At 38.5% G+C, this 17,690-nt stretch overlaps 1 protein-coding gene across 3 annotated transcripts; it reads left to right on the top strand.

Moving 5' to 3' along the window:
• Positions 1-3,139: 3,139 nt before the first annotated feature.
• On the top strand, positions 3,140-16,013 carry LOC149620736 (F-box/LRR-repeat protein 14-like). Of its 3 annotated transcripts, none has more exons than XM_089854874.1 (3): positions 3,140-3,324; positions 3,463-4,045; positions 11,381-16,013. In XM_089854874.1, the coding sequence occupies exons 2-3, from the start codon at positions 3,523-3,525 to the stop codon at positions 12,163-12,165; spliced, it is 1,308 nt and encodes a 435-aa protein (XP_089711000.1). In that variant the 5' UTR covers positions 3,140-3,324; positions 3,463-3,522; the 3' UTR covers positions 12,166-16,013. The 3 variants fall into 3 exon arrangements, with proteins under 3 accessions (XP_089711000.1, XP_089711001.1, XP_089710999.1); XM_089854875.1 differs by having other exon boundaries at positions 3,140-3,363; XM_089854873.1 differs by having other exon boundaries at positions 3,140-3,395.
• Positions 16,014-17,690: the final 1,677 nt, after the last annotated feature.

Genomic DNA, 17,690 nt, shown 5'->3' with positions numbered 1-17,690 from the left:
CGTTTTCCATAGGCCCAGTCGCTCCCTCCTGGTTTGCTCTTGGATGAGACTGTAATGGATTGGAATATAGCATACATCTAACACGGGCGGCGGGTACCTCACCTCGGGACAGAAGGGGGGCTGTTTGGGGGTTTTTAGTTCGGTCGTACGACTTGAGAGACACCTACTGTAGAATTTTTTCAAAACTCGTCTGTTTTTTTCACAATATCTTTTTTAAAAGTAAAGTGTTAACGGTTTTAACTTGGATGAGACTGTCTCAGTCTCAGGTTTGAAGAGATATTAACTTAATAACGGTATAAAATATTAATTCAATTTAGTATGTACTAAGAAATTATTGAATTTGATGTAGATGAACATTTAAGTCTGAGTTAGGATTTTTAGTTCAAGGCTTAGAGACAAATTGCCGAACCTACGTCATTTACAAGGTGAAATAATTTCTCAAATTTAAAATTCTTCTCCATGATGGCAGCACTAAACGACGACCGAAATAAAAACGATATTGCGCAATCACGTGTCCCGAGCTTAGGTACCGAACTTTTCCAATCCATTACAGTCTCATCCAAGCGTCACGTAGCCGCTCGTTTTTAGCCACATCGTATGATGTACATCAACGATGAGGCTCTTAGTTTGACCTGCCCTGTTGTTCTTGTAGTAGTAGTAGTAGGGGTGTCACAGTCCTGACTTTGGCAGTATCAAATTTTTCGATCGTCATTTTTGAACGTCGAGAGAAAATATTTTACTTTTTAGTTAACATTGCAGTTCACAGGTGGAGTTTTAAACTTAATACAGGGAAGAAACAATTTTTTTAACTTTTCTTCCTCCACGGAGAATCGAACCGCGGACCTTTCACTTGCCAGCCCAGTACCAGGGAGGAAGTAAGGAGAGTCGACTCCGGTAGTTTCCGTAAACGTCCGGTAGAGGCATGACAGAAGCGTTGCAGAAGCTAGTGCTTCTAGCGGCCTCTAGCTCTCGTACGGAACATAATTAGATGCACGGGGGGCAAGGGACTAGTTTCCCCAATGTTAATATCCCCCAGTTTTTCCGTACGACAAAAAGGGGGCGCCACGGTCGCGTTTCGAAAATCGGGTACTACAGCCAAAGCTAGAGTCGGCTATCCTTGTTTCATCCATGCCAGTACTATACAGCCTCGCCTAAAATCGCTTGTTAAAGGGAGGGTGAAGTAGAAAATCAAGTGATTTTTTATCGATTCTGGTACTAAATATAAGACCAGTCTGCATAGTCAAACATTCAGGAAATACTTCCGAATGATTTTAAAATTCAAATTAGGTTCAGATATTAAGGATAATTTTAAAGAAGGTCCTCCGACCAATCGCGTTGCCGAATTCTCTCACCCGAGACCGCTGTTAGCTAAAACTTTGCCTACGCTAATCTAGGCCTGTGCGCGGTGACTTCGAAGGGGTCGACTTTTAAGAAACGCGACTTCTTATTTTCTCCCTATTTTACCGCTAGATTTCTTTAAAAGCTGTACCGAAACGCGCGCGAAAATTTGTATTTAAAATTCTAAGCGCGAGTAATTGAACATTTCAAATTCCAAGCGCGAGAAAATGAACATTTCAAATTATTTAGGTCCAGCTATTAGCCCCTCAGGTCCAGCTAATAGCGCCTCAGGTGAGAGAATTTGGCAGCTTAAATTGCCAAAATAAAAATAAAAATTGGCGCCGCGCACAGGCCTTGATTAACGTAGGCAACGGCTAAAATTAAGGAATTTGAAATGCTCATTTTCTCACGCGTGGAATTTCAAATATTCAGTTTCGCTCGCTCGTAATGCCATATCGCGGTAAAATAGAGAGAAAATAAGAAGTCCCCCCTTCGAAACTACCGCGCACAGGCCTTGATTAACGTTGGCAGCGGACTGACCCTTTACACCCCGAATAATTGAAATGCAGTTAATTTTGTATTTTCTTGCGTTAAATATTTTACATGAATACGTTTTAACGAGAAGATATTCTATATTGTTTCTTTCATGAAAATCTGAGCTCTTTTTATTTATACAGTTTTCTATTTTCTTTTTTTATTTGTAAAATTTCGAATCATGACAAATGCTTGAACTACGCAATACAAACCAAATTTCTCAAATCAAATAGATTAAACTTAATTTCTAATTGCAATACCTATATTAATTCTTCATTTTTTGAACTTTTGTTCCTTCGTTGTTGACATGTTACAGATTTATCATGAGATGAGACCGAAAAGTAGTTAGTGCTAAGACCGTTAAAGACTGGTCATCTTAGGTTAGTGTAAGCTACATTTTTTAGCACTGTGGAATCATGGATAAAGAATGCGCGTGCGGAAATTTGTTTTCACGCTATAGGATCGGCAACTCCCTATCTCGAACGACAGCTTATTCTGTATATACTCTGTTACAACATCGGTTGTCAGCACGCGCAAAGCTAGGTTTCTATGTAATCTAGCCTTGCGCGTGCTGACAAGAGACAAAAAACTTCAGGATCTTCAGGATTTAAAATCGTTTGAAATATCCTCAAGTTTTTTGTCTCTTGTCAGCACGCGCAAGGCTAGATTACATAGAGACCTAGCTTTGCGCGTGCTGACAACCGATGTTGTAACAGAGTATATACAGAGCTGTCGCTCGAGATAGGGAGTTGCCTATCCTGTAGAGTGAAAACAAATTTCCTCACGCGCATTCTTTATCCATGGTGGAATATTAAAGCTGCCCTTTCCTTTATTAATTGTTTCTGGTTTCTTGCGAAAATAATTTTCTTTCAACTAAATTTCGCACTGAATTATCCCTCCATTTTGCTAAGTCGAAGTCACAATCACATTCTTAATAAAATTCACAAAACATTTCTACCCCTCCCTCACCCCAAATTTAAATTCCGTTTTTTTTTTCTTTTTATAGATATATCAATTCCCCCATTTTTAATTATTTAATGTAAACCCATACATCATTTACCGTGTATATGCCGAATTGCCGATCTCATTATGTTGTTTATCTTACAATTTTTACTATTTTACTAAATTCGCTCTCATAATATTGTTCATCTCACAATTTATTACCATTGTACTAAATATTGTTACAAAAAAAAAAAATACTACCCAAGCCAAAAAGGCTTACATGTATTCAACCCAAATAAATAAAAAAATAAATGAAATGGAAGGTGCTGCTTTGCTCTCGTCCGCTGATCATAAAGAGTCCGTGGGGTAGCGAAACGCTTTAAAAACGCCTGGGGCAATAATTGGCATTTCAACCCCTCGGCCCTCGCTGCTTCTCTCTAGTAGTCTAGTCTTCTTGGTTGGCTCGTTTTGCGGCTTCACAATAGTTCTGACAGGACGGGAGTTTGAGGAGTGAGTAAATGGAAAAGTTTTCAAATTGGATGTACACTGGTATCTGGACGCGTTTTTAAATATCTAAAATAGTGTGTTAAATAAATCAGCTACTAATGTTCCGATTGTAAATAATAGGTTTTTAATATTATATTTAAGTGGTCATTCAAACGTGTCGACGGTGATTTCGTGGAAGAGTCGCGGCTGCCCGCTCTCCAAATGTTCGGCGGCCAATGTCCGCCAAGGCCCAATCGCGAGACCGAGAAGACGCCGTCGCCACTCGTCAGCATGAACGAAGACAGTCGGGATTACACAATGATATCACGGACGCCAAGACCGACGGCTCATATATCGTGCCTATATCCTGAAATATTAGCGTTAATTTTCGGATATTTAGACGTTAGAGACAAAGGTCGGGTGGCCCGCGTTTGTACCGCGTGGAGGGACGCTTCTTATTACAAGTGCGTTTGGCGGGGTGTGGAAGCGCGTTTGCATCTACGACGCGCTAACCCTTCATTGTTTCCGAGCCTCGTTCGTAGAGGAATTCGCCGGGTCCAGGTTCTCAGCTTGCGGCGTAGTCTCCGCGACGTTATCCAAGGCTTACCGAACATCGAACGTCTTAATCTTAGCGGCTGCTACAATTTAACTGATGCTTGGCTGGGGCACGCTTTTGCCAAAGAAGTGCCCACTTTGGTAGAACTGGACTTGGGCATGTGCAAACAAATAACCGATTCCAGTTTAGGTAATAATGAAATAAAATCAATTCTTACATTATTTTTACCGCTATTGTTTAGACTTATTTAAAATAATAATAATGATAATTATTTTTCAAAATGTTCTTACATTATCATCATTATTATTATCATCAACTCTGCGAGTACAATTTGGACTACCAATGGTAATGGTTGGTGTTACTATAGCAGAAGCGAATGATAAAATTGGTAATCACTTAAGGATGGTTTGTTTAGTTTTTTTTTTCACTATATTTTTGAAGTTATCTAGTCTGTCATAGGGATGTGATTAGGTAAGGAAGGTTTTTAAATTTCTGGCCGCCGTTTTTCAATTGGAAAAATGGGGCCGTGGATTCCAAAACGTTTTCCAAAACTTTTTCAAAGTGCATACTACTTTAGAAGAGTATGGTCCCTGCAAAATTTCAGCTTCTAAGTAAAGTTGTTTGATCGCTGGACATCAATTATCCTGGGAGAAATGAGGTAACTGGAGTGGAAATGACGACCTACGGCACTAAAACTCTCCCAGTGTATCTTGCGCACGACCCAAGTTCCAGTCTGGGAAATAGCATACTTCCTCTGGTCCAAAAACCAGTTTATTAATTGCTTGGACTAGTTTTTTAATTCAAAAAGTGAGGGGTTACTGGTCCTCGGGACCAGTTTATTAATTGCAAATCTATAAGAGAAGAAAGCCTGGGACCAGTCCGGAGACCAGTTTATTATTTCGGACCCTAGGGGGGTCACTAGGTAAATAGGTAACGTTATAGTTATGCGGGTGTCCACTCCATCCCTCTATCTTAAGGATTATCGGTCAGCCAAGACTTTACTGTGTTTCCTCTTGAGATATGTTAAATCTGGACTTTGGGTTTGGAGGGTGGGGGTGACGGCCTTAGAACCGATGGAAGCTAAACCCTTCAGTTTGCGCGGATTTCGCGTTTAATTAGTTATGGTTATGTCGTTAATTTACCTTCAGAATTCAATAAAATGAAATGAAATTCTTCAGAAGCCCATTATTGTAAGTAGAACATCGTACACCTTTAAAAGTTAATTAAAGGCCGGCTCGTTGGTTGTTCCCTTGTTCTAGTTTGATATTCGTTTTGAAAAAAAAAGGTTTATGTATTATTTAAAACAATGCTGTTACCAGAAGTCCATTAAATTAGCCTAGGAAGTAAACAATTACAATGGCTGGTATAGCGTAGGTCTCTGCTGGGATAAAAACTCCTAACTCCATGGATAGGGGGTTAAATTTTTCCCCCTTTCCTAACGTTGTTAGAATTGCCGAGCTCCTCTCTAAGAAGTCTTTTATGACGTGAGCGGGGCGTGACTTCTTCAGCCCATGAACGCTGGATCTCTAAAGGGTAGATTGTTTGCTTTATAAAACAATAAAAAAAAGGAACAGCCACGGTTGTTAAATAGTTTTTTCATTAGGTTTATGAAGAGTCATAAAAAACTAAATGACCTTGACTGTTCCAAAATTCACCCTCCCCCCATCACTTCTCCTGATTCTATGCTAAAGAGGGCTCGGTTTTACAGTGGAAGGGGGCTTTACCGGTCCCTTTAAAGATACAGTGTTCATTTTCAGCCAATAGTTTTTTCTCTCTCGATAGGGCAAATTTTGGCGTACGAGTCGCACCTAAACCGGAGATCTGAGAAAAGTTATCGCGAGGTGGCGAATGTGTCGCCCTTTTTCAGTATTGCTACACAAGAGAGGGGAGTTGCAAACCCCGCTTTTGGTTACTTCCTAGGCTAATTTAATGGACTTCTGCTGTTACGCATTTTAAAAAAGGGGCGTGTTTCAAAATCAAATACACAAAGGATAATAATTTAAAAACAACAGCAACATAGATTTTTTAAATATTTCGTATACAAATTGGAATTTATAGACATATTTAACATGCTTTGTGATTCAATATTAGCAGAGAGAATTTATAATAGGGAGTGGAAGCTCTTGCCCTTGACAGTGCTAAATATAATGTAGCTCAAACAAGTAGGCTGCGTCGCCAAAACTGGCCAGGCAAATTTCCCGTCACATGACACTCCTTTAATTTTAAAGTTTGCCCTCAAACACTATTGGTTGTTATCCAATAAGGGTTCGCGATTTCGAGTGCGACTGGCGCCATCTGGAGATATTTTAAGTCAGACGCCAAATTTTCAAATTTCATCTCCCCAAGAGCCCCACCCTAGAGGGAGGGGCCACAAAAAATCATACCTGAAATAGACCTGGCCAGTTTAGTTGATCACGTGATTTTTGAGCTAAATAATATTCCTCAGTTTTTACTCCCTATTATAAATTTTCTCTGATATTCGTAAAGCAAGTCTTGCCCCCCGAGGTTTAGTTGAAACAAATGCCACTAGGTGCACCCATAGTCAAAGTGTGGAGTTAACTGTTCGCCAGCGTGGGAAATAAGGCGGTGGCACAGGGCAAATGACCAGTTTAAAAATTAAATCGGAGGGGGTCAGTCGTCCCTTGGACCACTAAGAATATTCAAGGGTAACCAGAGTCCAGACATTAACCAAATATTTTAACTTTGCACTTCTTTTGTTTGTCAGACGATGTTCCTTGGTCAGTGGACCAGTTTATTTATTCCAGGCCAGGGGGTCGCTGGCCTAATGTCCAGTTTAAAAAAATCCTTATTTCCCACCCTGCTGGCCGCTAACTTTAGCTTATAGCCATAGCCCACTCGACCACGCGCTCAAGGACTCAAGCTCGGACCCGGAAATAAGCACAGGACACTGGACATTGTCCAATAAAATTTTAAAATGTCCCATAATTTTATTAAGATCTAAGTGGGTCACTGGACAGTTTGAGTGGAAAATTTATTGGAACATTGTCCACTGGACTGTCTGGATTGTGAATGAAAAAAAAAATAGTACAGATTTATCACATAGTAGTTTTTTTGTTAAATAATCAGTTGTGAACAGAGATGGATTAGTTTCTGTGTAGTAAGACCGATTTTATAATAGGGAGTGGAAGCTCTTGCCCTTGACAGTGCTAAATATAATGTAGCTCAAGCAAGTAGGCTGCGTCGCCAAAACTGGCCAGGCAAATTTCCCGTCACATGACACTCCTTTAATTTTAAAGTTTGCCCTCAAACACTATTGGTTGTTATCCAATAAGGGTTCGAGACTGGCGCCATCTGGAGATATTTTAAGTCAGACGCCAAATTTTCAAATTTCATCTCCCCAAGAGACCCACCCTAGAGGGAGGGGCCACAAAAAATCATACCTGAAATATTTAGTTTTGGTTAAATCAATTTAAGACAAAATTACATACTTTTCAATATAAATTTTCCATTTGTACAGTAAATCCGTTCGGAATAAACTGTTTTGTAACTTTGTAAGTGAAAGTACTGGCGTTTGCCATAATTCCAATGGCCGCTAGCAATCTGCCACCATGGAGTAGTATTGCTGGAGGCTAAACAAATTACACTAACTTACTTTCTATTTTATTGCAAAAGTTGTGTCCCATCTTCATTGTCAAGCTTGCAATGGAAACATTTATTTGTCAAAATGTCCTGTGACCCCCCCTTTATTTAAAAAAAATTTATTGGGCAACGTCCTATGTCTATTTCTAACCACTCCTCGCGCTACGTGGGATCTCGAGATCCGTCGTTTCGCGATGCACTTTTTGTCGAGCATGAATCTTTATCAAATACGGGTGGCGCCACCTATTAATCACTTTGAAAAACGTTTTATTACCGTCTGCTGCTATAATCTGTGTAAACAGGTTTCAAAAGATATTTTTTTAACCGTGTTAAATAAAATATGCGAGTTAAATAATAAAAACTCTAGTCCTTTTTAATCTAATAAATAGATGAAATAAAAACCATAACGATGTTTCTTATTGCAAATAAGCAAGTAAGGGTTGTAATTAGTTCCGCTAGAGGCTCACAGATGGCGCTGTCATTGTTTGATAAACGTGCTTGATAAAAATAATTTTTTTCGCGGTAAGCCGATTTGAACTGTAACTCTAGGTTGAAATGTATGTATGTCCGATTTGGTCAGCCATCCGTCTCATCTCAAGTGGTATAATAATTGTATAGCCTAAACAGAGGCCGAGCGCATTCGCTGCAGAGTAACCCGGCATTGATAATTTTTCCCTCCTTCAAAGGTTTCTCACGACAGCTCTTCATGATTTTTACTAAGCGCGAATTTACCTCTTGTGTCTGAGAGAGCTGGGGGGTTCTGGAAATTCTCTTACTTATTTTTTCCCCTCAGTCCTTCCTCTCTCGCCTACTCGCCTGTTTTAGTTTGATTTCCAACCGCTTGGAAGCGTTATCTTAGAGCTCGTGTCTAGACCACGACCGGCTTAGGATATCAGTCGTGGCTGATTTTGAAAATTATTTTTCTCTCCCGCGAATTTCACGAAAAATTCGGAAGGAGCCCCTATACAAAATCTACGTCACATCTAGCAGAACTAATAGATGCGCTTGGGCCCTTAGAGAGATGATGTCCTTATGATATATTCTATCTCATTGGGTAAAATTGGTGTGTAGAAGATTAGCCAGCATATATAGACTTGGAGGAACCAGCTAGATTGGAGACGAAAATATGCTCGGCAGCATAAGTTACCCATTATACTTTAGTTTACTTGGGCCTTAGATAACAGCGCCATCTATCGCAAAACTCAGTTTTTAACCACATGTGAACATTTAAAAAACTTCATTATTTTTGTCCACTAGATACCGCTTGAGGAGTAGGCCCACGCTAACGCTAAGTATGCTGGGCGTTTTAAACTGCCAACCATAGGAGCAAGACCTTATTGTAATGGGAAATGCTTTTCGCTTCCAGTCAAACTGGTTTTTCCATGATATAGGGGCGGTACTAAGCAAAACTAGTTTCCTTTAAACTTGGAGGAGAAAAGTATCCATGCTTGGGAAATTTTGGTTGAACGTCATATAGTGCTGCCACCTTTTGGTGGTTTTTTTTTTTTTTGAGGATGACGAAGGTTTTACCTGGGAGCAGGGCCGAAAATAAGCACAGGACACTGGACATTGTCCAATAAAATTTTAAAATGTCCCATAATTTTTCAAAAAACTGAGAGGGTCACTGGACATTTTGACCAATAAATTTTCCGAAGTTTTGATAGTTTGACTATGAAGATGCGACACTATTTTTGCACACTCCAGTGGACAATATCCTATAATTTTTCCAGTCAAAGGGGGCGTCACTGGACACTTGTCCTATAAGAAATTTCCCTTATTTCCGGCCCTGCTGATGTGAGCCCGGGGGAAATCTAACGAGTTTTGTACCAGATTCGATTTTTCATGCTGTATACGCGATGTACGAGGTTACCTCCCATTTCTAAAATGTGAGTAGTTTTTGGAAAACGCCATCTAGTGAATGAATTCTGTACTTTGATTTGATTCCGTATTTTAAAAATGGCCGCGGACAACAACAATCTTTATGACACAGAGTTAACCCTTTGTCAGGTCCCGAATGAAGTTTGCAAACCCGCGATCTCCACTCCCTTAAATCTCTATCACTACTTTTTCAGCCAAGAACGGAACATGTTCTACCCCAGCTTGCCATTTTTATTTTTCAAAACTTACTAATTGCCAATGAGAATTAAAAAATATGTTCAAATCATCGGATTCACCGAGCCAAAGGATTTCAGACGATGGTTATGAACTTCCTGCTTTTGAACGCTAGATGGCTTTAAACACCGACGTTTAAAGAGACAAAAATACCGAATTTTACGCTTTACTTCGAAGCTAGATGGCGGTATCAAAAACTACTAAGACGCAATGGCAGCCCCCCTTGAATTTGCCTGGTAAACGACGTATATTTAAAATGAAAAATTAAATTTGGAATGAACATAATTGCAGCGTTATTTCAAAATAGAAAAACCCTGGTAATAACTTATTGATATCATAGTAACAAAATCTCAAACTCCGATTCAAAGTTAAGAAATAAAACTTGATCTTAAGCCTTGGTTCTAGCCAAAAGATATAAAATTTTAAGTAAATTGTTCTGCAAAATAACAATTTTTATTTTTCCCTTTCTCATTGGATTCACTATAATAGGACAATTACAAAACCTTTTAGTTTACCGGTAGCCCGATTTTTAAACGTTACAGCTTTCTAAACAACAGTACTTTCCCATAATTAAATTCTAAAACTGTTGCGCCACACCTATTTTAATGTAAAAAGCGGACGAAATCTTAATGTCTCCAGTCCACTAAGCGCCACTAGTAGTACGTTCAACCAAACTTGGTCCCGCGTTAGGTATCCTTTTTTCTATTCCAGATTAATGTTCCCTCTTCCAAGGTACGTAGAGTGTATATGAAGTGTACAAATTTGGAAGTTAAATTCACTATCCCCTCTTTGACCAGTGGTGCTGTGTACTGAAATTTGGAAATTGTTATCCTATTTTATTTGTGTGAGAACTAGCTGTTATTTTTAAGACACAGGGGCGGCCTACCAAAATTCAGAGCATGCTGGGAAAACTTCTTTAATATTGATGGTATGCTATCATAGTGGCGCCATCTACTAGCAACAAGACAAACTAAACTATTACTAGCACGCTAAATGCATCAGTTCTCGTCCGATCACTGAAGCTAGCCTCATACTGCTTTGTCAGAAGACCACCTGGGAACGATATGTGCTGTTTTGCTTCTTATGAATTTTAAAGGCCCTTGAGTTTCATAATTTGGAGTAAAGAAAATTATTTGTGTATATAGCAGAGAGGTTCATTAATGGAGAACTAAAACTTCCAATATAGAATGGTGCTGTTCTTTTTTTTTTTGTTTTTTAATAATAACTTCTTCATTCTTTGAGTGATGGCGCCACAAAAGTTTTACCTTAACACACATACGAGGGGGTGTCTACCCCCGACACAAGAACTCTCGAGCCCCAACTCGCATACTCGCATTAGTTTGTCCAAAGAGAATATACCAAGAGGAGCAGAAACTTTGTAAATAAGGACCGGCTCTGAATTTGGAGGAACTAGTTCCGGTTGTTCACTTGAGCGTGTCGTCTGCTTAAAAATTACCTCTTGTACGTCAACGTTCCCCCCCCCAAAGATCAACCCTTTGCCACCACCAAAATAAGCAGCGACATAATTTAACCAATAAATGGCGTCGCTGCTTAGCCAATCAACAAAAACCGGATCTAGTTACTCCATAAACGTGGCCGGGCTTTTCAAAAGCCTTGTGAAAGGCTAAACTTTCTGCTCCTCTTGGTTTGTCTAGGACGCGATGTGAACTGATGGAGTGATGGGGTCTGTCAGGTACTCTTGAAAACAATAGATAACGCAATCAATTACGTATTATTTGCTTCTTCATACTATGCCAAAATACGTTAACCAAAGGATAAATTGAAAGACAATTAACCATTTTTATCTTTCAGACAAACTATCGAAGTATTTACCCTCACTGGAGATCCTTGATCTTGGTGGATGCTCGGGAATCACGAATACATCGCTGCAAATGATATCAGCGGGACTAAAAAGTTTGAAAAGACTAAACTTGCGCAGCTGTAGACAAGTCTCTGATTTAGGTATCTGCCATTTGGCTGGCCTTGATGGCGAAGGTATCGAAGGAACGCAATCCCTGGAATATCTTGGTCTTCAAGACTGTCAAAAACTGTCAGATGACGCCCTGAAATATGTCAGTGTCGGTTTGAACCAGTTACGGAGCGTCAACTTGAGCTTCTGCAGCGGAGTCACTGATTTTGGTTTAAAACACTTGGCCAAAATGTCTTCCCTTAAAGAATTAAACCTCCGTAGTTGCGATAATGTGTCAGACACGGGTATGGCCTATTTGGCTGAAGGCGGCTCTCGAGTAGTCACGCTGGACGTGAGTTTCTGCGATAAAGTTGGGGATCGCGGGCTTCTGCATATTTCGCAAGGTCTTTTCCATTTGAAAAGTCTCAGTTTAAACGCGTGCCCGATTAGTGACGAAGGTATCAGTCGCATAGCCAGAACTCTAACTGATCTACATACACTGCACATTGGGCAATGCAACAGAGTTACGGATAAGGGTTTGGGACTTATCGCCGAAAATCTGCAGCGTTTGTGTTGTATTGACTTATACGGGTGTACGAGAATCACCACAGTCGGCTTGGAAAAAGTTATGCAATTACCCCAATTAGGGGTGCTCAATTTGGGCCTCTGGCAAAAACACCAAGGATAATGCGGATTTGCCTGGCCATAATTAGAAAAAAAAACGCATTATACAATTTTATTTTCACTGTTATATATGCATTGAATAATTTTACTAAATATATATATACTTATATTCCATTGTTTACTTACCAGATAACTGGTCTTCTAAGTGGCAAATCTCCATTGTTTTCAAACATTTAATTTGTAATATTGGTGGAATGAAATTGTTGGGAACACAATTTTAGAGTATCTCGAGTAATACATTATAGCGTCCTTAAATATTATAAATCTATGCAAAACGAAATTAAATTTCTTTTTTCTTTTGTAAAATTTTCATTAAAAAACTGAACTCGATGCTGCCTCTCTCAGAAATGTTCGAAAAAAAAACCGATTTTACCAAAACGAATCGAAAACAATATTTGTAGTAACCTTTTAAATTTATGTTGCTTTACAAGATAGAAGACCCATTAAGAGAGTTGAAATTGTTTCTTTTGCTTAAAACAGCTAGTAATACGATAATAATTATATACCGCATAAAGCTAGAACATTATCTTCACATTAGTTTATGCAAATAATTTTTCAAGTTAGCAAATGTCTTAATGGAATTTAACATAGTCGGCAGCGAAGCAGGATTTAAATTATGTCCCGGCTGTTTTGGAAAAGTACTAAAAACTTCAATGACGGCAGCCGCGATTGGGCAAAAATTATTTGAAATATGCCAGAGACACGTGACCAATTAAGGAGAGACGTGATTCAAAGAAACTGCTGGTTCGTTTTTTTTTTGAAAAGTAGCACTTGGAGAAATGGCGCTGCTATCTCGCGAATAGAGAGCTTTCAGTTGGAGGAGGAGCTGAGTCTCGTGATATAATTTACGCTGCCATATTGGTGGGTTTAAAGAAGGAATGATTCTGAGACCACCCCAATATGGCTACCAGAAAAGCGGTAAGACTTGGGAGGGTGTGACGTACTACTATCCCATCTGAAAGCTCTATATAAGGCAGTCCCACTCCATACAGATTCTTTGAATACATATTTAAAATGATTTTTACTCACCCGCCTCTTTCTTTTTCGGAGTCCCTTTAAAAATTAGTGTTACTGGATTATCCGCTCGTACTTTCTACCATGTATTAAGAAATGCTCGTCATTTTGTAATTTCCAAATCATACAGGGTGGGAGTGGTCAGAGGTATAAACAGAAACGAAAGTACTTCGTTCTTCTGGTATTCTTTATTTTTGGACAATTTTCATTAGCAGAATGAGAATAGAATTTTAAAGTGTCTCATCGCGAAATAGCCAATGAATAACGACCACGATAGAATATCATTTAAAGTAATTCCGCTCCTCGGTCCAACCACTGATCACTAGATGGCGCTTAGGGTTATGGAGGAAAAACAATGGCCACGTTACATGCTCTATAAACAATCCCGTAACATTATCCATGCTCGTATTACCCACACGCGTTGATGGATTTAAAACTTTTTACACCTCGCTGCCGACTACTTAAAAGTTCCTTCAAAATGACAACTGTAAAGGCCAAAATTTTTGCGTTTCCCATTAATCGCAACGCTGTCTACTAATTATTTGAGATTTTTACCAAGGAGCAAATATACTGAAACCATTTAACGAAGCCCAGTAAGTCGGGCTTTTATTTAAATAATTTTTAGACGAAAATTAAAAAACTATTAATAAATTCTCTGGCAGATTAGATTTGAGAAATAAAAGAAAGGTTCTTCGTAACCAAAGAAAGAAATATTTAATTTTCGAAAAATTTTTTTTTGGTTCTAAAATTACAACTATTTAAAACATGCAGTACCATTAAAGTATGTATGGCCAGAAATACTATAATAGTTGTTGAAAATATATTTTGTACTATATGCCAGATTGGAATTATTGCAGGGTAGAAAATTTATTTTGATTGTTAGATTGAGATCAGACTGACTTGGGAAATAGGTAAACATGGTACGTAACTTTAATTTCTAAACAGTTAAATATATATTTTTGCTATTGTAAAAGCCTGCCCTAATTTATGCAAGGTTTATTGGAAAAATTTCTATCAATTTGAAATTTTTAAAATTTTGAATTATTTTAACGAATTAAAAAAAAAGACATAATGTAGCATTTAACTTTAAAATGAAAGGTCTGACAACATGTAATGGAAAAAACTACTTTTTATGATTTTAATAATACGAATGAATTTTTTTTTTTTGGAAAAAATTAAAATATTCGTGCACCTGTGGAGTGACTTTAAAATATAATTTGAATGCCTATCTTTTGAACAGTTAAAGAGTATATTTTATTCAAAGTATAACCTTAAATATCTGTATTTTATAAGTAGGATGTACTAAGTAAGGATGATCTCTAGCTAAGACTGTAAAACAGACCCTTTTGAAAAGTGTACTATCAATAAGGCCTTACATGAACTTTTGGTCCACATTCCGGATGTACCTATATCAAGTGGACAATACTGCAACTCCATTTTTGAAAAGGGTCTGTTGCGAAGACAAAAACCGAAGGGTGCTGTTTAATTTCCAAAGATTCTAATTGGCAAAGTGGCAGCGTTAGTTTGAAACTTTTAATTAATTAGGCATTATTTTAAGTCTGCCTAATATGGCTCTTCTCTCTCTTCATGCTACATGCGTTAGTGCGACCGAGGCAGCCTTATTTTTATAATCTAAATTTGTTGTCTGGTCATTTCGTTTTTCTTTTAAATAATTTTCACTCTGTCATCAATTTTCCCCCAAAGCTTATATTTTTTAAAATTACAATAACAAAATACCTAAATACCGAATTTAATTAAAATATATCACTTTTTTGTAGCTTTATAACAGGTTTTTTGAGCCATTTTGGCCATTAAAGGGAGGGTGAAGTGGAAAATCAAGTGATTTTTTATCGATTCTTCTACTAATTATAAGACCAGTCTGCATAGTGAAACATTCAAAAAATACCTCCAAAGATTTTAAAATTCAAATTAGGTTCCGATTTTAAGAATAATTTGAAGTATCCCTTTCCGACCAATCGCGTAACGCCCTGCCTTTTTGTTAACAAAATTCTCGTGGCACGCTCCATGTCTCGCGCCACGATTTTCACATCGCGCGCAAATTTTATCAAATCTCGCGATAAATTTCATTTGACACGGAACGTGCCACGAGAATTTTATTAATAAAAAGGCAGGCTGTTACGCGATTGGTCGGAGGGGGATATTTCAAATTATTCTTAAAATCGGAAGTTAATTTGAATTTTAAAATCATTCGGAGATATTTCCTGAATGTTTCACTGTGCAGACTGGTCTTATAATTAGAAGAAGAATCGATAAAAAATCACTGGATTTTCCACTTCACCCTCCCTTTAATGATAGAAACCGGTATATAATAAAGAAAGCTCGAAGACTATTGGATGATTTTCAAACGGTGATACTGAACACCTACGTGTAAGATTTTACATCTAAATAAGTTCAAAATTGGCTGGGAAAATAGACCAACCAAATAAGCAGAGTGCTCTGGTAAAGTCGATAATGTATTTTTTGGGTGTTTTATTTGCTTTTTTAATAACTAACCAAATTGAATGAAAGATGATTAATATTGTAGGTTTAATTACAAATATTTTGTTTTAAATTTTTTAACATAGCCGAGACTGATTAATTAATGTTTAATTCTTAATTTCTTATCAATATTGGACCAAAGACGCTATATAATTTTTTTTTACTTAAAAAAAGTGGTGCTCAATTTTTTGTACACTAATTAAACCACTGAAAGTGCTTTAATTGAAACGTTATTTTATGACCAATACTATTTCAAAAAAAATATCGGTATTTTTATGTATAACCGTATTAAGTTTTCATCATTATATTCCATTACATTAAACCAATTCACTAGCCGAATCAATGAATTAATTTATCATTTTAGTTGTAGCGTAAGTTCGTAAGATATGTTTCATAAGTTTGTCACTGGTTACTGAGAGCTTGTCAAGAAGTGACAACGTAGGTCATAGATTCTTGTAAAGTGACGCCTGGCCCTGGTGAGGCGCTGTCAAAGGCTTAGTAAGTTCAGACTAAATGTGATGATGGACTGCAAAATTAACCGAGTATAGTCAATTGTCGCGTCGTTCACTAACTAGCTCTCAGTAAGTCTCTAGCATTACGAAGTATAGGAAGTGTCATAATTATGGAACATCTTATGAACTTATATGAACTTATGTACTGAGTAGTGCTTTATCCAGGGATCGTATACTTGAAGAGGGATGAGATGCGAGATGAAATGTTGTCGTGTGTCCATCAGAGACCTGCACGGGCCGAGTTTTTCAGGCCCGACCCAAGCCCGGCCCGGTTTTAGAATTTTGAATAAGCCCGAAACCCGGCCCGAGTCCGAGTACATAGTTGGTTTTTCGGCCCGGTCCGGTCCGGCCCGTTACATGCATTAACCAAGCCCGGCCCGGCCCGACACATTGAATGAATTGAACAGGCCCGGCCCGGCCCGTTACACGAAGTTCAGTTGTAATTTTTATATTTTTTTACATAAAATCAATGATTTGAATTCATATTTGCTTTAGCGTCGTGTATTATTCATTTCTTTTGATAATTGTTCGTCACATTTGTTCTTAGAAGCTTATACTCATTTAAATAATCTTTCATTTGAACTTTGGATTAAATGAGAATCAAGTTCGGCCCGGCCCGTTAACTTCCAAAATTTTAAAAGCCCGACCCGGCCCGGCCCGTTTATTTCCAAAATTTTGAAAGCCCGACCCGGCCCGGCCCGATACAATTTTCAAAAGTGGAAAGCCCGGCTCGGCCTGACCCGCCCGGCCCGTGCAGGACTCTGGTGTCCATTGTTCCCTACGCAGTTGGTTACATTTACTGCCTTGGGCGCTCTAAAAAAATGTTCGTATTCTATGTGGTCTGAGATCCACCCGCAACACACTGAAAGACAGATCAGTAAATTTGTAAAGACGTTTTAACGTGAAAAAAGTAACGTTGAAGCAGCTCTTTAATGATGCGTATTTTAATTCCAGAGAAACCTGTAAACGTTCTTGCCTCTCTGTCGGGTTTTATGGTGTGATACACCAAATCGCGAGTGATCTCACAGCACATAAATGAAAAACAAGACGGCCCGTGTTTTGACTCAACTGGTCCGAAGGCTTACTATTTCTCTACACGCAAACTAGCCCTGCTTTATCTATCTAGCAGCTATACTATACACCAAAGACCATTAGACACAGATGGACTGGAATTATAAGCCAAAAGCCCCGTTCTTCTAAATGCAACGCCAGTCGTCACCCCTAGCGGGAGAGTCCCGAAGCTTTTCGACTCGTACATCATGTTACAGGGTTCGCACGGAACCTGGAAAATCTGGGATTTGGAAAACGGGGGATTTAAAAGTTGTTTTTCTAAAAAACCAGGGATAGGTCGGGAATTTCGTTTGATATATCAAACCATGCTTCGAGCAATGCTAAATATCATGGGCCCAGGTGTGATGAAATGGACTCTGGTAAAAAAACTTAAATTTGCCCAGGGATAAGCTGGAAAGGTCACGGATCTTGGGAAAAATTGCTCAGGGATAAG

Source organism: Phalangium opilio, unplaced genomic scaffold (genome assembly GCF_054372755.1).
Source record: "Phalangium opilio isolate 3A_F unplaced genomic scaffold, DU_Popi_V2 ptg000209l_1, whole genome shotgun sequence".
Lineage (NCBI taxonomy): Eukaryota > Metazoa > Arthropoda > Arachnida > Opiliones > Phalangiidae > Phalangium > Phalangium opilio.
The sequence above is the reverse complement of the archived record's forward strand: the minus strand, read 5'-3'. Positions and strand labels throughout refer to the sequence as shown.

Excerpts from the sequence above, each read along its gene's own strand:
- LOC149620736 (XM_089854874.1), top strand. The coding sequence starts at position 3,523 with ATGTTCGGCGGCCAATGTCCGCCAAGGCCCAATCGCGAGACCGAGAAG. Across the intron at positions 4,046-11,380 it reads AATAACCGATTCCAGTTTAG|ACAAACTATCGAAGTATTTA; the intron begins GTAATAATGAAA and ends TTTATCTTTCAG.